Source organism: Arvicanthis niloticus, chromosome 19, assembly GCF_011762505.2.
Source record: "Arvicanthis niloticus isolate mArvNil1 chromosome 19, mArvNil1.pat.X, whole genome shotgun sequence".
Taxonomy (NCBI): domain Eukaryota; kingdom Metazoa; phylum Chordata; class Mammalia; order Rodentia; family Muridae; genus Arvicanthis; species Arvicanthis niloticus.
In genome coordinates this window covers 36,741,962-36,766,863 of record NC_047676.1, presented here as the reverse complement: position 1 = coordinate 36,766,863, position 24,902 = coordinate 36,741,962, and the positions used below count along the sequence as shown (strand labels likewise).

The following is a 24,902-nucleotide window of genomic DNA, read 5'->3' as shown; positions in this document are numbered from 1 at the left end:
GACTTGAAGGGTAAGTAAAGAGAAGACATTTCATTGAACTGTATACACAGAAAGAACATCAATATGAAAACAGCTGCTAAGATTCAAGAACATCAAGGAAACTATGAATGGATTCCAGACAAAGATGGCGTGGGAAGTACAGAACATTCAGACTGAGAGAGACTGTGTAGACTTCACTGACCATACTGTAGTTTAACTAAAAATGCAGACTCTGCTAAGCATATGGACTGCAAAAGTGCTAATAATAGAATTGCCGTAGCATTTTTAATAGGTGTCAGTAACATGCATTAAGCCCATTAGAAAAAAAAGTAAATATGGCCTCTTGTTCTTTTGTGTTAAGCAAATGGCCCAGCTTTACTTTGCACTAACTCTAGGAAGAGTGCAGTATTAATTGGTGTAAATATTACATAAGAAAGGACTATTATACAAACTCTCATAAGGTGTATGTGTGTGGTCAGGGAACCTATGCTGGCCAAATGCTAACTATATACAAGAAATGACCTAACCCAAGTATCTTCAGAAACAAACATTATGGCTCAGAAGTCAGGTCAGTGTGTTACCTTGCTCCAGAGGCCATCTGTGAACACACATTCTCCAACCTGGTCCTCCAGCTGGGATGCTTTCCAAATCTTTGTTTTGTATTGTATTTACTGAGTTTGTAAAAATAAGTATTCTCGGGAGAGACTACAAGTTTCTGCCTCATTAAGTTTGGGGTATGACTTATAGACTTCTGGTTTCCAGGAGATCTCAGATTCTACTAGCCTACTTTCTTATCTGGACATTTGAATCTGTGCCATGGGCATGTATCTCTTCCAGACCATGATAATGGAAAGAGAACAGGACATTACATATGACTTCTATTCAAATCCACTGTTGAGAAGTGTAGTCATGCTACTGAAACAAACTAAGAAGTTGACAGCTCTGTGACCAGACAATAATTCTTTCCACAGGGAAGATGTTAGAGAAAGATTAAAGTAAGGGAGTAGTATCCTCTGCTAAATATGTAATAGCAATGCTGAAAGGCAGCAAAATGCTGGGTTTCCCTTGGGCATCCCTGTACTGTGTGAAAAGATGTAGTCTGTGTGAAATCTCAAGCTACTTGTATTTCATTAGAAAGTAGAGGGGAACCATTAAGATTTTAGATGCCCCCATGGTTTAAGAAAATGGAACAAAGAAAGTGTGAGATGCACCATGCAACAGAAAAATAGAATAGAGGGCAGAACTGAACTCTCAGATCACGTTATCTAGGTGCTTCCTCTGCACTATTTCCACTAGAATCTGGAAATCATTCATAAATTATTGAGGGAATGTATTTTTTTCATCAACACAGATATCACTGCTATTAAAGCTGCTATATAGATCTCAAATATACAAATATTTGTATGTATACAAATAATTACTTTATTTAGACTGACTTTTCAATTATGACTAACCATTTATTCTTAAATAAAGAGCTTTTTTCTCTTTTTTTCAGTGAAAGTTTATATAAAACTAAACTATAATTTCTGGTTCATAAATACTATCATAATTAACCTTTGTCAGTCAGAAATTTCTCTCAAGAATATGTGAAGGGAGAAAAAATATGTTTTTAAAAAAACTGGTTATATTGCCAGTCAAAAATTTTAAAAACACAAAACAGATTGTGGTGGATAAATAAAATCTATAAACCAAATTAACATAAAGTGTTTTCGTTTAAATATGCCATTATTTTACTTGAACGCTGCATTTTCAGAAATTACATAAAATATCCTAAATTCATTGCTTACATTTTTTTTCAAGCAGCATAATTTCAAAGATTATTCTAAATTAATAGTACAATTAACTAAAGAAATATCTAAAAGGTTACTTAAACAACTGTGGGCAAAACTCTATTAAAATCCTTAAGTTGGCATACTTAATAAAATAACATTCAACTCTAGTATTATATGTTTTTTGTGATATTTAGAAAGGATCCTAGAAGTCACTGAATTATTTAAATGTTATTTTTCAGAAACATCTCACTCGGTTTGAATTAAGTTGGCTAGATTAGTGACTTCTTGCTCAGAGATCCACCCTTGAAGACAATAGCAAAACTCTTAAGGGTTGGAATAGAGACAGCAATGACGAGACTCAGAAAAAAAAAGAAGCATGCAGGGGAGAGAGAAATTAGAGTTCCAAGTAAAAGACAACTTTAAATGTGGTAAAGAGAAAACTTCACCATTAAAAGATACCATTATTGTGCCAAGATGACTAGAATCGTCGCATAGCATTCAACTGCCTTAGACTTTCATTATGAAGATGCTAATCCTCATCTGTGTCCCTGTAAATTCTGATCAAAGTGTAAAATAATTTTACTTCAGTGAGAATCCCCTTGGGTGTTGCGGCCCGAGCTGCCCCATGTTGGACGCCAAAAATGTTGGGAACCGAGCTGCCCCAAGTTTGGGGGCCCAAGTGTCTCGGACTGTTCTGTCAATGTTGGGACCTGCACTGCCAAAAGCCTTGGGGGCTAAACTGTTAGAGCTTGCACTGCCCCAAGCTGCTTCAGCAAGAGAGTGACGATGGACACAAGGAATGGAGACCAGACAGAGTGTGATTCAATCCTGTTTATTCTTCCGTCTCTCTTCTTAGTCTAAGTCCTAAATCTTGAGTTCCTAGTCCCTAGTGCTAGTTCCTAGTGCCTCCAAGTTCCAAGTTACTTCTTCCAAGTTCTCTTCCAAGTGCCAAGTTCCTAATGTCTAATAACTAACTCCAAGTTGTTCTCTCTAACCTATTTCCTAGTTCCAAGTTGTACTCTCTGAAGTCTCTGATTCTCTGTTACTCCAAATTGTTCTGAACTCTCCTGTCTGCCTCTGGCCTTTGATATGTCTCACTTCTAAGCCAAGCCTCTAAGTCACGCCTTCAATCATGCACTTAGGTCTTCTCTCTAAATCTGATCTCTAAGTCACACCCTTAAGTCACACACCTTTAAGTCTCACACACCCAAGGGAAAATCCTGGGTATCTAAAGCAAGACGTTATCAGAGTGTGCTCAGCTGTTGCAGGCTAATGTAATCAAGTCTCTTATCAGGGTATATGGTTCAAGATGGCTGCAAGGATGATAGCCACCTTCTGTCGGCTCCCCACACTTGGGCAAGTCGAATGTAGAGACAAGCTAGTCCTGGGAGTGGAAAGTTCAAGCTTGTGGATCACATAATGGCTGTACACTGCAAAGGATGTAGGCACACCTAATCAGTCTCTTGGAATGCAAGCAGAATATGATTATTGTGTCACATTGTTTTCTGATTACCCAAAATTTTTGTGATTTAATTTTGTTACCACTTAATTTCTCCAGATATTTTTCACACAGTGTTTTTAAGGACTTAACAAAAAAAGGAATAATGTCAATGACAGTAGAAATATACTTTAAGAAGGTGGGGTATTGAAACATAGCTCCGTGGTACAGCCCTTGACCAGCTTAGCGAGGGTTCAGTTCCAAGCATTACAAGAAAAAAATGGTAAATATTAGAACATCCGAAAAATTACCATAAACTTGAAGAAAATTGGCAGTAGGTTAAATTATATTTAAAATATGTTAAGTTTGCAAATGTGTGAAGTACATATGTATTTCCACATGTATGTGCAGGTGTGGTTGGCTATGTGTGGAGGCAAGTGGTTATCCACCTTATGTAACTGTTTGGGCTTTTCTAAGCTCATCCCAGCTTCAGAATTAGGACATGTAGACAGATTTATTTATTTATTTATTTATTTATCTTTAGGCTTTATGTTAGGCTTGCTCCCCAATTAGCATTTAACTTATATTAATCCCTTTTACTATTCTATGCCACATGGCTGGTTACTTTTCCTCAGTTTCATAAGTTCTATCTCCTCCAAGTCTGGGTGGCAATATTTCCATACCTCACTCTTTCCCAGAGTTCCTCTCTGTCTACCAGATGTCCCAACTTCTACTCTTCATTTTGCTATAGGCCATAAACCTCTTATTTTAATCAATAGAAGATGCCTTTAGCAGGCAAGGAAAAATAGACATTTTCTCACACGATGCATACAAACATTATCAGTACAACTTTATATTTTGAGAAATAGACCCCCAAGTTTATCCTTACTCTGGCTTCCATGTTAGGATACAGGCACTCATTACAATGCTCAGATTTATGTGCGGATGAGTAAAATCTGACCTCAGCTCAGGTACTGAGCCATCTCTCCAAGTCCAGTTAATTTGTTTTAGAAGGAAGGAAGGCAGGTTAAACCCTTGACTTTGACAGTTTTCCTTGATAGAACAAGTTGTTCCTGGTGAGGGTGATACATTATTCCTGCCTTATACAAATATGTTGGGGAAAACACATATATAATAAAACCAGTACACAAACAATTATTTCTTTCTCGTATAAGTAATTCAAAATATTTTTGTAAATTTCATAAGATTAATGAAATATGTATGTAATTACCACAAAATCTTTGAATTAGTATTCTGAATAATATCGCATGAAATAGCATAGCCTCATATCTTATAAAATATTATAAACTCATTTAAATTTTAGCTCTATTTTGCATATTGCCAAAAATCTAAACCTACATAATGCTAAAGAATCAAAAAAAAGTAAAATGTGGAATTTTAGCAAAGAAGATGTATGCATTTGAAATTCTAAGTTACCTATCTGATAATTAGTGCTGTTCAAATCACGTTAACACTAATGTGCTTTCAGTGTAAATTTTTTCAGAGTTCTATTTTTTAATCCAACAATTTAAAGTAGGACATCACTTCTGTTTAGATCATTTTTTTCTCTCATATTCTCTTTATTTTTGCAGCAAAATATATTGCCACCAAATAAATCATTACAAAGGTACTAATTTTATAAATAAATAATAAAATAGGCATAAATCACCAATACATAGTAACAAATAGTTCCTACGAGTATTTTAAAGAGCAAGGCAGATAACTATATCTTAAACAACAAAATAAAGAAGATTGCATTTTTCTCAAGTCACAATTTAGAGATTGAAACCCAGAGATCAAGAGATATCAAATCATATCCCGCACATATAAAACTAACAAACAGAGGGGCAATAATGTGAAAAAAAATCACCTTATATTCCAGGCCAGTGTGCTTAAAATGTTTAGAGGACCAGTGAGCTTCATCTTCAGAAATGTTTTGCTAATCACGTGATTTTCATTATCATTTCAAAAGACATGATCTAGCATCTTGCCTGGAAAGGTAAATTATCCCAATGTTCTCTATCTGTGCAGACTACTTTGATACTGAGAAGGTCAAATATTTAATGAGCAGGAAAAACAAATTCTTCCACAATTAATCACTATATTTGGCAAGTCTAGATACTAGATAAATGAGAATATTATAGGTGAGTATGTCTGAAAATGAGCAATATTTACCTTGAAAACTTCCGCTTTGCCAGTGTTATATAAGAACTTTGAGCTATGTCTTCTCACTGTAGAATATTAAATTTGTGGGCTATTTTGACTCCAAATAGCAAGCTCAGGCTTCACATTGTTTTCTTTTGATTGTATTTGCCATAAAAGAAGCATTGTTGAGTTATCTGTCATATTAGATCTCCAGCAGAGCTTTACACATAAGATTTCATATTCTCGAATTGAAAGTATTAGCATTACACAGAGCCTTTAAAGTCCATGATAATTCATAGAATTTCAAGAATTCTCCTAGCAAAAATACTCAGAAGAGTTAGTTACAGATTTTAAAGGTGAAGAAATTGGAGTTTATTATAATTTTTTTCAGGCTACAAAGCACGTTTTGTTTTAGAAAAATAGTTATGATAAATTTGATGTGTTTTCTAAGGTAAGCTCTTACAGGTTTCTCAGAAGTTTAAATTCTTCTCTATCATTAACTGAACAGTTTGGAAATACTACCTGTATTTATAAAAGAAATAGAAGGATCTTGTATATTTTGCTATGAAAAATATTTTAGTACTTTTATATTATCTAGAAATATCCCATGTTAGTTTAAATGGATAAACATGAATAGTGTTTATAGTGTCTCATATAATTATAGCCTAGTTGGCAGAATTTTAAGACAGTTTTAAATTTGTTAAGATGTACTTTTCTTTTAAATGAAAATATTATTTCATGAAATTAGTCTAAAATTAAAATTATTTCAATAAAGACTGTGAGATATACTAAAGTTATCAGAACATAATTGCACTGACAAATTGGTAGAATCTGCTGTTACAGTTGTAAGTGGACACTCTTTGACATCAGGCTAATTATGTCTCTATTTCTCCATAAAAGTGTGGAAACCAGTCAGACAATCTCTGTGAATTGTTTTATTCATGTCTAACAATAGAACATATTGTTTTAACCTGAGGACAGGAGGATCTTTGCTTGGTTTCTCTTGTATTCTAAGTTTCTATTAATTTTGAAAACTTATAGAAATTTTCTGAAAAACATTTTAATTTCAAAAGCATCAGCTTTTCTAGGGCATTATAGTTTATTAAAATACTTAACAAAAACTGGCTTTCATTTCAGTAAGTACTAATGTTATTGTTATTATTAAAATCACTACATGAATTAATATAAAGAAATTAAATAAGCTTTGCTCTCTAGGATAGCACTTTATGACTTTATACAATGCTCTACTAGAGGAAAACACTGAGTCAGGATGGTTCGAGAAAGCTCTTTATAGTGATTGCATTCACTGCACTTTCATATTCTCTGCTGTTTCTTCTGGAAACAAAAATAATATTTAATAGTGTTTTTAGTTTTAAATGGAGCTAAGGAACTAATCTACGTTATGTAAGCAGAAGGCTACCTTTTTTATACCAGAAAAAAATCTTCTGAATATAAAACTAAAAGGTTTGCTTATAATACATTGTTACAGTATTAGTCTGCTTTTTGTCAGTGTAAGAAGCCCCATGAAAATTTTAATGTACTTAACCAGATTAAAAAGTTATTTGGCTCAATGGCTCTTCTGATTTTATAATTCTGAGTCTTGACCAGTCAGACCTTTTGCTTTTTAGGCCTTTGGTGAGATAGCAAACTACTCTCCCATGTGTAGTAAAGAAAAGCAAGGCAACAGCAAAGATTGTCTAGCCAGGAAACAAAAGGAGAAGTCTCAACATTCAACTACACACTTCCAGATTAGTCCTAAAGTAACTAAAGTCTCCTGTCAGGCCTCACTCTCCAATGTTACTCCACCTCATTATATCTCTGTTTTTGGAGGACAAGTCTTTAATTATGTTATTTGTGGGAGCATTTAAACTGCCATTTTGTCACAGTGATAGATATCACTTTATGAGACTTTTTATGATAATCAAGAAAATGCATCATTACATTGACTTAATTTGGTTATTAAAGTTTACTCTTTTTTGTATCGGCTTGCAAAACTTTTATCACACACCATTATCTTTGATGTCTTTGGTGCTATTTCAATAGAAATAGATAACCAAAATTTAGCATAAAGATTACTTTAATATTTACTTTATTTTATTATTGTATAATTAGTGACCTCAGGGAGTGAAAGTGTGACGATATGTCAGTGAGATTAACATATATATTATTGTAAAAGAGACACTGTGAGGAGATAAGGTTTCAGGTGAAATGAATGATTCTATGAGAGAGAGAAAGAGAGAGAGAGAGAGAGAGGAGAGAGTAGAGAGAGAGAGAGAAACACATAGAGATTTTTCCAGCATGGACAGATTCAGGATTAGATGCACAGAGAACTGTCTCCTACCCCACACTGTGAGAAGTGTATTTAACTTCCTCATGAGGGCTTCCTCATGAGTATGCTTCCTGATGTTGCTTGGCTCCAAACCCATCTTCAGTCTCAGATGGAGTATACTTGCTGTCCAGAGTGAAAAGTTCTCTTCTAACCTTAGTGCCATCTTTAATCCAGAAATGTCAAAAATGATTGCCCTGGTTTATAAATTAGTAAGTTAAGAGAAATACAAAGAATAATAAACCATACCCAATAGTAGGGTGGCATTGGTGATAATGGAAAAGACTGCTCATTAAGAATTCAGAGAACTGGCTTTATCCCTGACATTTACTAACTAGATGTAAAACCTGTGAAAATGAATTCGCCACTCTGGGCTTCTTCTCATCTGTGAAATGAGAGGATTAGAAACAATTATCTCCATGGTGCCCTTAAGCTCTCAATGTCTCTTTTACACTGAATATATGTTAATCCCACTGACATGATCCAAAAGACACTTAAAATGTCTTCCGAGTCATCTTTATTCACATAATTCATTAATGTGTGGTACTGGCTTGGGACATAGTACAAAGAGACCACATCTCTTAGAATAACCTGACCATTTGTATTCTATATAAATGACCTTAATTACTTATGCTAAGAATTAGTTTTCAAACTAAATACCATATTTCTATACCACTCTCTTGGTTGATTTTATTTTCACCACCTTTGGTTTTCAGAGCTGCAACTAATTGGCTGTGTTATTATTAATATACTCCATAACCTCCAATCACAGGACCACCTGATATTTCAAACACAGAGTCATAACTAAATTAAAATTCCCATGAGTCACAGGAATAGGTGTCCACATGAAGTTACCAGGACTGCTTGCATATTTTTGCCTCTTCAAATATGTGATATTTTTAATTGGCTTTACGAAGACTCAACAACTGTGCTCAAGGCTCGTATTTCTTGCAAGCACTCCAATTACTAAGGCTGTAAAGAATGGGCTGCAGGTGATACTACATAAAACAGGCCCCTAAAGTGATTGGAAAGTTACAGGAAAAATAAAGAAGGGAACAAAAAGAGGTCAGGTCACCAAGGAGCTAAAGAAATGCCTGCAGCAAATGGCAAGAGAAAGGAGTAGAGAAACCATGACACTTCATATTTAAGAGCATAGGGAATGAGAAATTAATTAGACACATTCAGAAAGGCAACCCAGACCTGGGGATAATCCAGAAATGCCTACTGGAGTTAGTCTAAAGAATGTTGCTTTCAATGATTGTGATGAATTGTCTGTGACAATTTGAATTATGCTCAATAAGTGTAGGGCCATGAAAGGGGTCTTGGTTTTGGTAGAAGTGCAAAGCCCGGAGACCCAACAAGTGTCTTTTGTCTGTTAAAGGACTGGCATCTATTCCTCCCAGAATTCAGGCTCCTAACATGTGGGTGGATCTCCATTTACCTGCACTGTTCAGTCACCAGGGCAATGTAGAGCACAGGTAGAGGGCATGACTAAAGGCCTTAGGCCCTAGAGAGATTTACATACTAATGAGATGCCTGAAGGCCAGAGTGCATTAAGCAAATAAGCATTCTTCCCCAGCCCCTCCTCCTTCTCTCCATTCCTGTTTAACTCAGGTCTGCCCCGAGTTTCACTCACAGGGTTGCACATCCAGATTCAACCATCATGCCATCATGCCATCATGCCAATAAAGCCCTTTTGGAAATCCAAGGATTTTCTTGTGTCATTGGGGCTGCACTGTGAGGAATTGTGGAGAAGGCCTCTAAAGAGCTGCTGTAGCCACAGCTAACTTCCTGCCTGGAGGAACTTTCTCTGTTTCAGCCACCTTACCCACAAATAAGCTTCATTTACTATACCATGAGGACAAAGGGGTCTTGCTGATAGAAATGCCCACTGTGAATTGCAGACCCCTCCAACTGGGACATCCAGGGAACACAAAGCAATATTTTCATGTCTATCTTACATTAAAAGTATAACATATTCATCAGCACTTTTGCTTCTTGTCTGTTGATCTTTCTTTGCATATTGCAGATACATCCCAGTTGGTGCCTATACAGTAAATTGTTTCAAACTCAAGCGATCCTAACCCAGGAAACTGACATGCATTTAGCACTGCTATATGTCAGATCATATTTTATTCTTCAATGCCTTCTCTGTAACTTGTCGCACCACTTTATGACATGAAGGAACGGAAGATAGAGCCGGGTTACTTCTTTTAGGCATGAAATAAAAGAGGGAAAGATGTGAAATTTGAATTTTCATCTCTCTCCAAACGTCTCGTCTTAGACATCCTAACGGGAGCCATAGATAATGGGGTTATTCTCACCTCCTGGATATACATTAGTTCCTCAGATTTTGCCAGTTTAAAAAAAAAAAAAAAAGGTTCCAAAGTCATTTTTAAATGACCATATTTGTTCCTACTAACAATTAACAGAACAATAAAATCTCAAGTATGTTGGAAGGAAAACAGAATATTAACTTGAAGGCAAATGAAAATGTGCATAACTCTTCTGAGCTCTTAGATCCTATGAAAGAAATCATACATCTCTCTGCATTCCTTGTTGGCTTTAACCCTTTTCCTTGGCCTATGGCTGTCCACTTTTGCTTCTGCACGTTTGTGAAGGGTAATACTTCACAAAGCTCACTTGCTTGGAACTAGGCAAATGGTCCAGCCTGCTTTTCACCATACACACACACACACACACACACACACACACACACACATTGACATTTTTCAATGTTATAAATATTAAGCTTTCTATAAATCTAAAATACAGTTTCCTGGCTTCTGAATGCCCACTGTAGCTCCTAGCTAGAGTCCTGACTTCTGCCTGGTGACATGAAACTGTGGGATTAGTTTAACTATTTTGTGGTCTGGAGTAGGATTTGATATTTTCTTTAAGTCCTTGTTTGTCAAGTTTTGTTATATGCCAGACTCCTGAAGTCATTACCTTTCTTCTCAGGCTGAGCTGAATAGTAAAGTCATCTAGAAATCTTTAAAAAATAATAATGTCAGTAGCAGCTGGTTTTCATTGCCTGCAACACTATTCTGCAACAGTCAATACACAGAAGTATAAGCACTGGACACAGTGTTCCATTTTAGACACAGTGAAGTTGCTTCTGCCTTAAGAATGGTGCTTCAGGTGTTTCTCAAGATCTTTATGAAGGCACATATAAAACAATTTCCATTATACTCAAAGTAGTCAGAAGACAAAATGCTCTTGGGAAGCTTTAAATCATTACAGAAAGGTTGTCCTTATTATTATCATTGCCCAAGACAGCATTACAAATTGATAGGTTTGAAAAATACCCATAATCACATCTCTGCCTATAAAGAGTATCACCAAGACATCTGTATACAATACCTTCTTTCTTTTGTATTCAGTCTTAATTTTGTTGTTTTTTGCATTATTGTATCAATGGATGTTAGACAACAAAAACATTTCAAAAACATATGTATTTATAGAAAGTCACTAAAATAAAAAACAATATCAATGTAGTTCACTAGCTGAACACTCTTGCTGCACTCAACATTTTTTCTTCTTTCAGATTGTATATGCAAAACACAGCTTTTTATCCTTTTTTATGTGTTTTGCTTAGCCAACAGTACCATTCCACAAACCACAAGGAATTTTTTTCACCTCAGCTGTTGCTGACAAACTCGAGAGCCTTATGAGACTATGTGGTTTCTAGTTTTGTGTTTTTATAGGATTCCTATGTCTGCAAATACGTGTCTCTATGTCTATAAGTGTTTCTGATGTTTTTCTTTGACTCTTATTCTACTGTTTGTTTTGTTTATTCCTGTTTGTTTGGTTTTGTTTTTATTTTATTATTAATATTTAGCTGTGTATTTGTTTTTGGAGGAGAGACAAAAAGTGTATAGATTTGTAGATTTAGAAGGAAAGGAGAGCCGGGCGGTGGTGGCGCACGCCTTTAATCCCAGCACCTGGGAGGCAGAGGCAGGAGGATTTCGGAGTTCGAGTCCAGAGTGGTCTACAGAGTGACTTCCGGGACATCAAGGGCTACACAGAGAAACCCTGTCTCGAAAAACCAAAAGAAAAAAAAAATAGAAGGAAAGGAGAGATTTGAAAGAGTTAGAAGGCATATTGTAGCTGGAATATATTGTATAATAATTTTTGTTTTCAATAAAAGAAAAATATGAAAGAAGTCCATAGAAATAAAAGAAAAGATCAAAGACTTCTTATGTATGCAGAATATAAGAGGTGCCAGGCAGATATGTGTGTGGGTGTACTTTATAGTGTCATGCTTGATCACATTTTAAGAGCCTTTTGGTTCCTTAGACAGTATGGGGACAGATCAACCATAGCCATTAAAACAAAACAACACACACTACTCTCTCTTGTAAACTAAGAAATAAAAAAGAATGAAAAGATGACACAGCTGTGATTATAGCAAACATTAAACTGCTCAAGTAATTTTTAAAAACTCTAAGCAGCAAGAAATATCTATGTAGATTCTACTGTTTACAAAGTTGACTGTACCCACAACATTTCTCATATATTCATTGTATTTTAAAAGTTCAGAAGAGCTACAAAGCAGCGTATATAAATGTTGTTTTCTAACCAGCCCTGCGATGATCATACTCTGATATTAGCATGGACTCATGTTGGTCTTCTTTTGCCATTCAAAATTAGAATGGGCTAGAACACAATTACTTGAAACAGTGTCTTGTTATGTAGCCCAAGCTAGGCTGTGCTGAAAATCCTTTGATGAAAGGTCTATGCCACCAGCCACACACAGCTGGACTATTATTTTTAAAGGCTGAATAATTAAAGTATATGATGAAACTTAAGTTAAAAGTAATTTCTCAATACTTTGCTTATCCCAACTTTATTATCTCGTTTCAGAAAATTTTTAACCATTTTAACTTAACAACACTAGTTTGTTTTTTTTTTTTAATAATTGAAGAACAGAAGCTATTGAATTTTGTAACAGTGTATATACTCAAAAAATTACCTTCATTATTAGGCACCTTATTAATTCTCAAACTTCTCATTCATACTTGCTTATGGGTAGAATATTATACATGTTTTATTACATTCTCAGTCTGCCTTTTTCAAATGAAAATACCACAATAATAATGACAGATAAATAAATTCCATACATAGGGCAAACATTTTCAAGGCATTATTTTAAATATTGCCTGGATAATCATTTATTTATTAATGTATAAAAGAACATTTCCCAGTGAGTATCTGAATGGAGAGCCAGTGTCTGAAAACAAAGGGGCGAATACCAACCTGGAAGAGAATATTCTGGGGAAAAAATGCCAGATTTTTCCATTGTAATATTTCCTGTAAAGGTTTTATCTGCACAATATATTGAAATATTTCTAGTTTTATGGGGAACATAGATTCTTACTAATTACCAATAAGACAAGCCTAATATCTTCAGGGCTGAAAGATACAATCACCTGTAGAAGACCCTGTGTGTCACTTTATATTTATACTAAAAGAAAATGAAGGTAACAAAAATGTGTGATTAAACTGCAAATGGGTTACTTTGTAACCATGCTTTTTTAGATTTTTGTTTTTTACATTGATTTTTTTCTTCCCATTCACTATATTGGGAAGCAAAATCAGAAAATCATTGATGTCTTCACTATGTAACTTAGTCTGTTAAGACCATGCAGATTAGTTTCTAAATAACTATAAAAAATTTTTTATCATGGAAGTTATAAAGTCCCAAGGTAGGAATAACTGTAGTTATGTCTTACAAACAAATACTGCCTTGCTCCAAATCCTTTAGAAATAATACCTGGCAAACAGGTTTGCACAAAACCTAGTTTTTTATACACAAAGATGTATTTCTTTCTTTTTAATGTCAGGATTAAATCAGACAGTGTAAGTTCAGTAACTGTATAAATAAATACCATATTAAAATATTCTTGATACTAAACAACATAGATTGTAAGTTAAAGAGAGATATTTAGATGAAACAATCAATGAATTTTAATAAATTCATTTCGTGTATCTCTTTTATGTGCTTTACATTTTGTTACATTTAAGTTAATGTGTTATTATTAGTATCTGATGTGAAAGTATATATACAAATTCAAATGTCGTAAATTGTCTTTTAAAATTATTGATTTTATTAGTTTGAGAAACCAGAGCACATTGTATACAGATGGATTGTCAAAACCACAATATATTACAACAAATTTTAAACCATCAAAAAGTCATTCATATTTTAAAATATATACATAGTATAATAAGCAGTGATAACTGATAATAATAATAAAACACTAACCCAAATGTTAGTCTATATTGGAAGATAATCCCATCTCCCATGGTCACTGATACCATCATTTTAACTGAGATGTGACAAGTATCACAATCTTCCTTTCCATTTTTCAGTTGATATATAAAAGTATTGGCTTCAGTTCAGTGAATCTGGGAACTAAATATATATAGACACTGGAGTAAGTGCAGTGGTAAACATGTCAGGCCACAACTGACCTTTCACAAAAATTTCAGGAGCTCTGAGCATACCTAAGATACAAACTTGACTAGAATGGTAATACAGAAGCTGCGACCAGATAAAGGCTCACTGAAACCTTGACATGTGTAATGTAACATGATCTGTAGATGTGCTAAGAATTGAAACTGTAATTCAAGGACCTGCTGTTTTAATGAGGGTATCATATGTTGCCTGTGAAAACCATTTAACTGTGGCCAGGGAGATGAGGTTATTGGTAGTTCACTTGCCTAGCGTTTTCAAGGCCCAAGTTCAATTCCAAGGATCACCAAAATTTAAGAAAACAAACAAAAAAAAAATGAGGAATTTAAAAATCATTTGAAACTGTGATTTCAATTATTTCATTTTGATTTTTGTTTGTTTGTTTGGTCTGGTTTTTCGTTTTGTTTGCTCTGTTGGTTTGTTTGTAATGCTGAGTGTGTTGTATTTGTTACTCCCTTCTAATTCCTTCAGTTATCATTTTTGTTCCTCCATCCCCCGCCCCCATGTGAGCGTGCAGAAGGAGCAGTACACTTAACATTGACCTTTTCATTTCCCAGTCCCATCTACTTTCAGTGACAACCTGTTTTGCATTTCCCTCCACACGTTCATTCAGCTTTGCCTGCAAAAGACAAGGTCGATAAAGACTCCCTTAGGCTAAAGAGAAGTGTCAAATCTCTGTTTTCTTAAAACTCCAAATTTCAGGAGTATAGTCAGTCACACCTTAGAATCACTCTTAAATTCCATGCATGCATCAGTGTACGTTAGGCTAATGTAAAGGAAGAAAAATTGGGGATTAAAAATAATTCAAGAAATTTTAGGAAATGATTTAAAATTTAGAATGGATGGAAAGTTCAGGGGGATATAAAGAAACAGGAAACACAGGAGTGGTCAAAAAGAAACATGTAGAGATGATAGATATGTTAAATAGATGATAAATCTAGTCTAGTATACATGGTAAAACTCAAATTCAGATGCTCAGCATCTGATTCATTTTACTCAGCCAACATTCCATAAACGTATCATCAATCAAGATTGAAATGTGAATTAGCATGACTATTCCTCAAAATACGTTAAAAATACAGCTTGTATGAGCTGGGGGGATGGCCCAGAATGGTGAAGCACTTGCCAGGACTGGAGCATCCTGGCGCTTGCTGGCCAACTACTGTAGCCAAATCAGGGAGTAAAGACTTTGTCTCAAAGATAAAAATACAGAGTTGTCAAAGACATGTAACAGTGGCTGCTGACTTCCACATGGTTGCATGCATGTGAGTATGTATACATGCACACACATGTATGTAATCTCTTCTTGCGTAAGTTCCAGACATACACTCTTTGGTATATACCCACAAAAAATCACAGACAGCTTAAAATAAAAAAAAAAAAAAATCTTCCATTTCCATGTGTATCTTTACACTATTCCCAATAGTCAAGTTAAGAAACAGCCCAGATGGTGTTCAACGCATGAATGGATAAAGAAAGTGTGATATATTCACACTGCAGTTTTACTCACCCATAAAGAGGATTGGAATTATATCATTTGTAGGAAAATGGTTTGAATCGAACATAATCGTATTAAATGAAATAGTGAGTCCCATAAAAAAAGAAAAATAAGTATTACATTTTTTGTCATCTGGAGGAAGTAGAAAGAGGAAGACACTAAGTATGTGGAAGGGAAATGGGGGCAGGGGGCAAGGAAAGAGGTGTGGGCTGAGTTTAATCTAAGTATCCCATACACATGCATGCAAATTCCCTAATAAAACCTGTTGCATTTCAGAGCTAATGTATGTTGATAAGATTATTTATTCCAAGCTTAATAATTTTAATGAATAAAAGATTAATGAAACTTATCCCACATACCCATGCTTATAATATCTTGGAGAGTTTGTTTCAGTGAAGCCAACATAGATGTTGTAAGATGAACTGACAAGACGTTTTCTAAAGAAACTACAGCAGCTATCAGGATATAGAGACCCAACTTAGAGCTAATCATGAAAATTTTAACATGATTTAAATATCCAACATTTAAAAATAAATATCAATAATATTGAGTGTTCTACTTGGCCTCGTGACCAATATTCCCCCTGTTTAAAAAAAAAAAAAGAATCATTATGAATTTTAAATTTCAGTTCTAAGTACGGCATTATAATTTCCATTTAGAAACAACAAATTAGGAAGTGGAAATTGAGGAAATTTGAAACTTTTGATCGATAATTATCATTTTTAAGCACTAAATGAATATAAATGTGCTGTGTAGTTTTACAGATAAGATCATGGGAAGAATTTAATACTATTATAATATCTATCAAGAGTAAAAGAAAGTTTGAGATAGGGAAGATGGATAAAAACCATTTTATGACAATAAACCAATAAACAATATTCAAAGTTAATCCACATAAGAAATAGAAGCAACCACTGTGGAATGATAGGTCCCAAATACCTCTAGACATGAGCAAAGGCTATAGAGTTTGAGGATAGATTATTACCATTCACAATAAATTTTCTTGGTATCTTTTATATTTAATAATACATATATATTACATTTACATATTCTAATTTAAAATAAAACAAAAATAAAAATTAAAGTAGAATATAATTTTAAGTAGGAATTAAAGTAGCCCCTTTAATTGTAATGGGTGTTATTTCTGTTAATATATGTTAAAAAAAATAACACCTATGCTTATCATAAACAGTTTTCTTGGTGGCTGTTAAATGCAGTGAGTAATTTTCAAAACTACTATATTGCTACAACTAACACAAACAGTGACAGGCTTTCATTTTTTGAACTTGTTAGCCTCTATAAAATTTCTCACATTTTATTTATCTCCTTCTCTAAATGCCACTATGTGTCTTCTGCAAAGAGTTATCTTCGTTGGCCAACCAATATGGCAGTGATGTTGTATGTAATTTGGGGAATCTGCTTATATGTGGGGGAAACAAAGTAAAGTCAGCTCCTACTTGTCACAAGTGTTAGAGCCTAACGGTTGTCTGTCAATTTCTATGCTCATGCCCACTGCCCTACACCTCTTTTCTATACTCTCTACTTACTGGCCACTCTCTCCTTAAACTCTGGGTTCTGCTACTTACATTTTTGTGTTTTGCTTTTGTTTTGTTTATTTTTGTTTTTGTATGCTCCTCTCAAACTTGCACAGTTATTATCCATATCCTTAACTTGAACCTCTTCTCTCTCTGAACTGCTTTTAAAATACCACTTCTGCTTCTTGCCAGCATTCTCCTCAGTTGACACAGCATCTCTTGGTCTCTTAGTCATCAATGACGTGTGCATTTCCTTCTCTGAGTGCCTGACCTACATATAAGCATGGCCATGTGCCATCAGCCACTTCGACTTAGCTTTCCAAAAACTGGATTTGTTTTTTTCCCTGCTCTCACTCAGATATGCTTCCTATGTCCTAAGATAACCCGGTACTTGACATAGAGAAGTGACTCAAAAATTCAGTGTTTGTTAAGCTTAGAGCTGCTGTGTCCTGAATGTAGTCTTCTCATGCAGGAGATCTGGGGAGAGTCTACAAATACACAATCCTAATAAGTTTCTGATTGCTAGTGGTGCCTGGTAATGTTTTAACAATTGATCCAAGACTGTGAAGACAGATAATTTGGTCAGAGCATATGCTCTGCAAGCACAATATATGAATTTGAATCCCTAGCTCTGATATAATAATCTAGGGATATGATGTATGTAAGCCCAGCCTTATGGGAGAAAGTCAAATGGATACAGAAAGCTCACTGACCAGCAAGACTACCTAAAATGACAAGCTTGATCAGAAAGAGACCCTGCCTAAAGATTTAAATAGGCATGGACAATGGCATAAACATTTGCACATTCTTAGGCATACACACAATCACACTCACATGCACACTCAGATGTGTGCACGCATACATGCACAGGCACATATGCACACATACACATACACTCATCCATGTAAACAGACTGTTTTTCAGATAAATCATTTCACAGCTGTTAGATGAATAATTACTGGGCAAAGTTAATTATTAAGTATTATGCACTATAAAAGCAAAATTAACTCAATATGACTAAGCTGCAATTAATATCCATAGAGCTATGGAACAATTAAAAAATAGAAGACTGATTCAACTGAATACCTTCTGAAGATAATGATTTGAAGTACAGGAAAAACAAAGACTTGCATGTAATTAAATTGGTACAATAGCAAAGAGAAAGAGAGAGAGGAGAGAGAGAGAAAGAAAGAGAGAAAGAGAGAGAATGCAACTATATTCAACCAAGATTTTTTATAAAATAAAATAATTTATGTATAATGTTTTCTTTTAGTTAAGTGATAATCTTCCATTTCATAAATGGGCAAAGAGCAGACATTTTTCTTACACATGTAGATCTTACATATAGTCAGTGATTTTCTTTAGCAAGCAAAGTAATATACCTTTTCTTGCTGCAATTCACATGTCTGAGATACATGGCAAAGAAGACATAAACCATCATATGTGTCAAGGTTACAGTTTCAGTGTTCTGAGCAGTTGAGTACCAGTGCATTATGGAGTCAAAGTAGAGATGACTAAAAAAAATGAAGACATTGTTGTGCCAGCAGCAATCCCACATCTGTGGGTGCATACTAGTGTGTGTGAGAGTCATCAGTCTTGGAATCCAAACCTTTGATTACAATTTTTCTAATGTTGAATATTTGCAGAACTCATTGGGCTGCAGACTATATCCCATAATAACTTTGTTTAAAATTTCAGGACAAAAAAAAAAAACCCAAAAAACAAAAAACAACAACAACAAAAAAAAAAACCAAAAAAAACCAGAAGAAAGATAATGTCAACAAGTGCCCCAAACCAAGAGCCCGTCTATAGGCCTAAATTTGACAACTAGAACATGCTGAGTGTCTGGCTTAAGCACCAAAGGGCCATCACTTGGGACTAAGTATGCATATCTAGTAAAGAAGCTAAAATCAAGATTATCCCATGGAATTCCAGACCCTAAACATTGTGTCCTATCCCACTTCCTCCTCTTTTTGCCCAAGAACATTTCTAGAAATAGAGACAGATTCGAAATCTAGCTCCCTGTATACATTATCTTGGGTAAGAGTCTGTACTCACTGAAACTGTTGTGTATCACCAGCATGGAGGCAGGAGTAAAGGAGAATGAATCTCAGATTCTTTTAAGGAGGCTATTAGAACATACAGTGTTTGAATTCTTCATTAAAATTTAATGAATTTTTTTCTCAACTAATCACTGGAAATCAGTTATACACAGTGAAGTTGAGAACACATAATATCAAAGTGTTATGTCTTGTTGCTTCAGAAGGAGGGATGGAGTCATGCAAGCTTCCAAGCTTCCAACACTTCAAACAGGCTTTTTTTTTTTTTTTTTAAATGGAGTATTTCAGTTGAGAGTAATCCTTTATAAAGATAAATCTCTGGGTGACATATAAAAAGATTTTCTGTAATATATAGGAAAATGAAAAAAAATATAGTGACTTGATACTTACAATGTCTCAGTTAATGTTGTCTTCCACTAGTCACTAATCGCAGGTACAATAATTATATACATAGAATAAAGAGGCGTAGCAGAGACTGAAGGAAAGGCCATCCAAAGACTGTGCCACCTAGAGATCCATTCCAACTTCAGACACCAAACTCAGACACAATTGTGGATGCCAGAAACGGATTGCAAGCTGGTACAACCACTCTGGAAATCAGTCTGGCAGTTCCTCAGAAAATTGGACATAGCACTACTTGAGGACCCAGCTATATGACTCATGGGCATATACCCAGAAGATGCTCAAACATATAACAAGCACATATGCTCCACTATGTTCATAGCAGCCTTATTTATAATAGCCAGAAGCTGGAAAGAACCCAGATGTCCTTCAACAGAGGAATGGATACATTCCTGTAAAAATATGGTACATTTACACAATGGAGTATTACTCAGCTATTAAAAATAATGAATTTGAGAAATTCTTAGGTAAATGGATGGAACTAGAAAATATCATCCTGAGTTAGGTAACCTACTCACAAAAGAATACACATGGTATTTACTCACTGATAAGCAGATATTAGCCCAAAAGCTTGAAATAGCCAAGATTCAACTAACAGACCACATGAAGCTCATGAAGAAGGAAGACCAAGTGTGGGTGCATTGGTCTTACTTAGAAGGAGTAACAAAATACTCAAGGGAGCAAATGTGAAGACAAAGTGTGGGACAGAAACTCAAGGAGGGGCTGTCTGGAGACCATTCTACCTTGGTATCTATCTCTGGTGCAGTCACCAAAGATAGACTCTGATATGGATGTCAGGAAGTGCATGCTGACAGGAGCTTGATATAGCTATCTCCTCAGAGGTCTACCAGAGTCTGACATATCCAGAGGCAGATACTCACAGCTAACCATTGATCTGATCAAGGGTTCCCAAAGGAGAATTAGAAGACTGAAGGAGCTGAAAGGGTTGGTGGCACCAAGAGGAGAGCAAAAATACCAACCAACCAGAGCACCCTAGGATCTAAACCACCGGCCAGGGAGCACATAGGGAGGGACCCATGACTCCAGCTATATATGTAGGGGAGGATGGCCTTATCAGGCATAGGTGGGAAAGGAGATCCTTGGTCCCATGAAGGCTGAACACCAACTGGGGAGGAATTCGAGGGTGGGGAGGTGGGAGTGGGGGGCAGGTGGGGGCACACCCTCATAGAAGGAGGAGGAGGGGGGATGGGATAAGGGGTTCCTGGGTGGAGGGGGGAATGGGGTAAGGGGATACAATCTGAAATGTAAATATAATGTAAATAAAATAAAATGTATAAATAAATAAATAAATAAATAAATAAATAAATGATTCTGACTGGGGAAAAACAACAACAACAACAACAAACAACAAAAAACAAACAAACCAAAGAAGTCCTTACTGACAGGAACCTGATAAAGCTGTCCCCTGAGAGGCTCTGCCAAAGCCTAACCAATACAGATGTGGATGCACATAGCCAAACATTGGACTGAGCACAGGGACCCCAGTGGAGAAGTTAGAGCAAAGACTGAAGAAGCTGAAGGGGTTTGCAACCCCATAGGAAGAACAACAGTATCAACCAACTAGAACCTCAAAGCTCTCAGAGACTAAACTACCAACCAAAGAGTACATATAGGGGGATCCATGGCTCCAGCTGGATATGTAGCAGAGGATGGCTTTGTCAGGCATCAATGGGAGGAGAGACCCTTGTTCCTGTGAAGGCTCTATGCCCAGTTTAGGGTACTACCAGGGTGGGGAGGCAGGAGTGGGTGAATGGATGACAGAACACCCTCATAGAAGCAGGGGGAGTGAGGAAGGGTTGGGGTTTTGTGAAGAGGAAACTGGGAAGGGGGATAACTTTTGAAATGTAAATAAATAAAATAACCAATAAAAATGAAAAGAGAGAGAGAGAGAGAGAGAGAGAGAGAGAGAGAGAGAGAGAGAGAGACCTTTAAGCAGGACTCTGTTATCAGAAAAAGAAAATATATCATTTGTGGTTTATTTAACTCAGTGGTCCTAAACCTTCCTAATGCAGTTAGGAAGGACCATTTAATACAGTTCCTCATGTTGTGGTAACCCCAACCACAAAACTATTTTGTTACTACTTTATAACTGTAATTTTGCTACTGTTACAAATTGTAATGTAAATACCTGTTATTCAGTTTATCTGATATGTGACACAAAAGGTTCATGACCTACTGGTTGAGAACTAGTGGTTTAATGAAAGAATCATTTCAGTAACATCACCCATTGTAAAAACATGAAATTTGATTCTATATTGGTTCTATCATCACTACAATAAAAATTATTTATTGCTTTTGAGCCAAGTATGATGGCACATGACTTCAATCCCAGCACTTATGAGACAAAACCAGGAAGATATCTGTTGAGTTTAGAATAAGGCTGATCAAAGCCAGCCAGAACTTCAGTATATTAATTTTTTAATATCTGCATTAGGAGCACCCAGAGAATTCATCTCAAAGTTTAATGTATACATGACCCACAGTTAGACTTTTTTTTTTTTTTTTTAAGATACAGGTTCAATACCTGGAATACTCTTCCAATGGTTTCTCAGACAAATATCTGTTTTCTTATGCTACTTTTTCATGATCTGGTTTGTTAGCTTACCTGAATTTTGTATTAGTTTATATAAATATAAAAGAGAGAAGCCATCTCTAGAATTACACCTAAGATGGACCTTTCCCAAAAGCTGCTCCTTCCTCGGGTCTTGTAAACAATCAAATATAAAAATTAGTCAAATAAAATTGAATATCTCAATTACAGTCTGCCTATAAAACTTCTGGAGAACCTGTCTCATGCTGATATCCTCTTTCATCCTGAATTGGAGCCTTCTCTTATGTGCTCAGTGTTTTCTCCACATCTTTAATCACTTAAGAATCTATGAACATTAGAGAGCTGTCAAGTTCTTTGCCTCTATTTTCGAATGTTAACTAGATTCAGATATTAGTTAAACATTTAACACTAAAGCCCCTTTGTACTAGGAAAAATACAGAGAAATTTCTCTTTCAAATGAAGATCCAAGCAGTGTCTTGAATTCTTCTAGAACTCAGCTAGTAAAGCATAGCACCCACACTGTCATTTTTATTCTGGCCTTATCATTTCTATTTCAGAAAGTTTTTGCCATGCCTTTTCTCCACATCCCATTGATTTTAGGATATTGTCACCTATGCAAAATTCTTTAGACAGGATTACACCAGTAAGTACCTTAGACATTGATGAACTAATTACTGCTTTGGCAAGGATTTATTCTTTTTATTACAAATTATTTCAATGTTATTGAATATAGTACAGTAACATACTAGGATGGTGGTCAACATGACTTATGGTTCTATTTTTCTCCTTTCTTTTTAGTATAAGCAAGTGGAACAATACATGTCGTTCCACAAGTTACCAGCTGACATGCGTCAGAAGATACATGATTACTACGAGCACCGGTACCAAGGCAAGATCTTCGACGAGGAAAATATCCTCAGTGAACTTAATGACCCTCTGAGAGAGGTAAGATTTACTGTTTTCATCGGCATGATACATTGTTGTCATTTGTTGTATTCATCTAGATAGTTCTTTGATCTATTTTGTGTCTCTACTTAGATCTACCTGCTAACACATCGTTACCTTTATTCATCTTTTCTGTTTCTTCCCTAAGAGACTTCTATTGCAAAAGAAGTAACAGAAACTCATTCTTTTATGACTCTTATTCTATTTATATATTCTTGGGTCTCAAAAGCGTATTCTATGACTATATTGTCCTCATTTCCCCAATTTGTTTTTTATGCTAAGCAACAGTATTCACTTATTCAGGTTTTATCTTTGAGAGTTTATCCTCTCTGTCCTACATTTATTCAGTTCATCCTTGGCACCCTGGTCTGGAGATGCTAACCTGCTTCCAGAAGCCAGCCATGTGTATCTCATTAAGATATTTTGCAATACCCAAAGGCAATCTTTACTATGCATCCTGTTCTCATCACTTCCCCCAAACACTTCCCTCCGGTACCAGTTGCTTCCTTCATTCCTAAACCCAAAGTAGATGCTCTTGATTCCTTCATCAAACAGTGCTTTGTTCTCAACTTCTCTAATTACAAAACTTCCTATGAATTTTCTATTTAATAGTTATATTATCATTTAATTGCCAAGTATTTACAACAACTTTTAGTCCTTAAAAGTTATCAAAGTCCTACAGGTAATGAATCCTCCATCTCTGTGCTGTTCCAAGTACTTTGCTACATTGCTAACAAGACAAAAATCCTCCTTCCTTTGCTCTTCCTTTTTATTCTGAAACACCAACTGAAACTTCGGGGTTTTATTCCCTGCCTTTGAACTTATTCCTTCAATTTATTTCATCACACATTTTTAGTCTATGTATTTAACTCTAAGTGTCTTCATTAATTCCATTTTCTTAAAAGCTATACGATATCCCCTGGCACCATAAAAGTTATGTAACAAAGTCATTAGCTTTTTTTTTTTTTTTTTTCAGCAAAAAGCACTAACTTTTAAAGTCTTTCTGTAAAATTTTAGTTATTCTTTTGGGTCACTTTGAGTGTAAAATTTGAGTTCTATTTTAGATCTTCTTTTATAACCTGTGTTCTGCAAATTCTATCTCTGATTTACATTCATAACACATTTCTCATGCATGCCTTGCTCTCTTCTCTACCAGCACTGCCCAAAATTTTCAGTTCCTTCTTAGTTTTTTCTAGGATTAAAGCTAGATCCTCTTACTATCCCTTAAAACATCAGACACCTTAATCTTTTATGTACATGACCTATCGTTTCTTCATTTCTCTGCTCAGTAAAATATTTCGTTGTTACATTATAAATTCAATCTTTCTACACTCTGTTTCTAGCTACCTTTACATATTTTAATTCTTGCTTTCACTTTACAAAGTGATCTATAGCCAAGATGGACAGCTTATAGTCTTTCATCAACATCGACAATAATAATTTTTATCATACATAGCTTCAAACCACATTTTATCTCTTCCTTCTTTGATATAAGGCTCAATCTATTCTTCCTTTTCCCTGAAACCAAAGCACTTAGTCTGTAATCTTTGTGTACTACTTTTCTGCTTACATTTCTATTGCTTTTTTATTTCTTCTCTTTACCTTTGCCTTGAAATGTCCTTAACCAGGAGTCTCTTGATCTGTATTTTAGTTTTTCTTCTTACAATTCTTTACCCATTTAACATAAACTAAGCAACACAAATATTTTCATCTCAATTTTTTTCCTTTATAGCCATCTCTAAACTGCAGTTG

The 24,902-nt window shown here is 35.3% G+C and overlaps 1 protein-coding gene across 1 annotated transcript in view; it reads left to right on the top strand.

Moving 5' to 3' along the window:
- Nucleotides 1–24,902, top strand: part of Hcn1 (hyperpolarization activated cyclic nucleotide gated potassium channel 1) — a 347,574-nt gene that overhangs the window by 244,145 nt on the left and 78,527 nt on the right. The window contains exon 5 of the mRNA XM_034523345.2: nucleotides 23,004–23,150. Coding sequence (XP_034379236.1) covers nucleotides 23,004–23,150 — 147 coding nt within the window. The remainder of the gene's footprint in view (nucleotides 1–23,003; nucleotides 23,151–24,902) is intronic.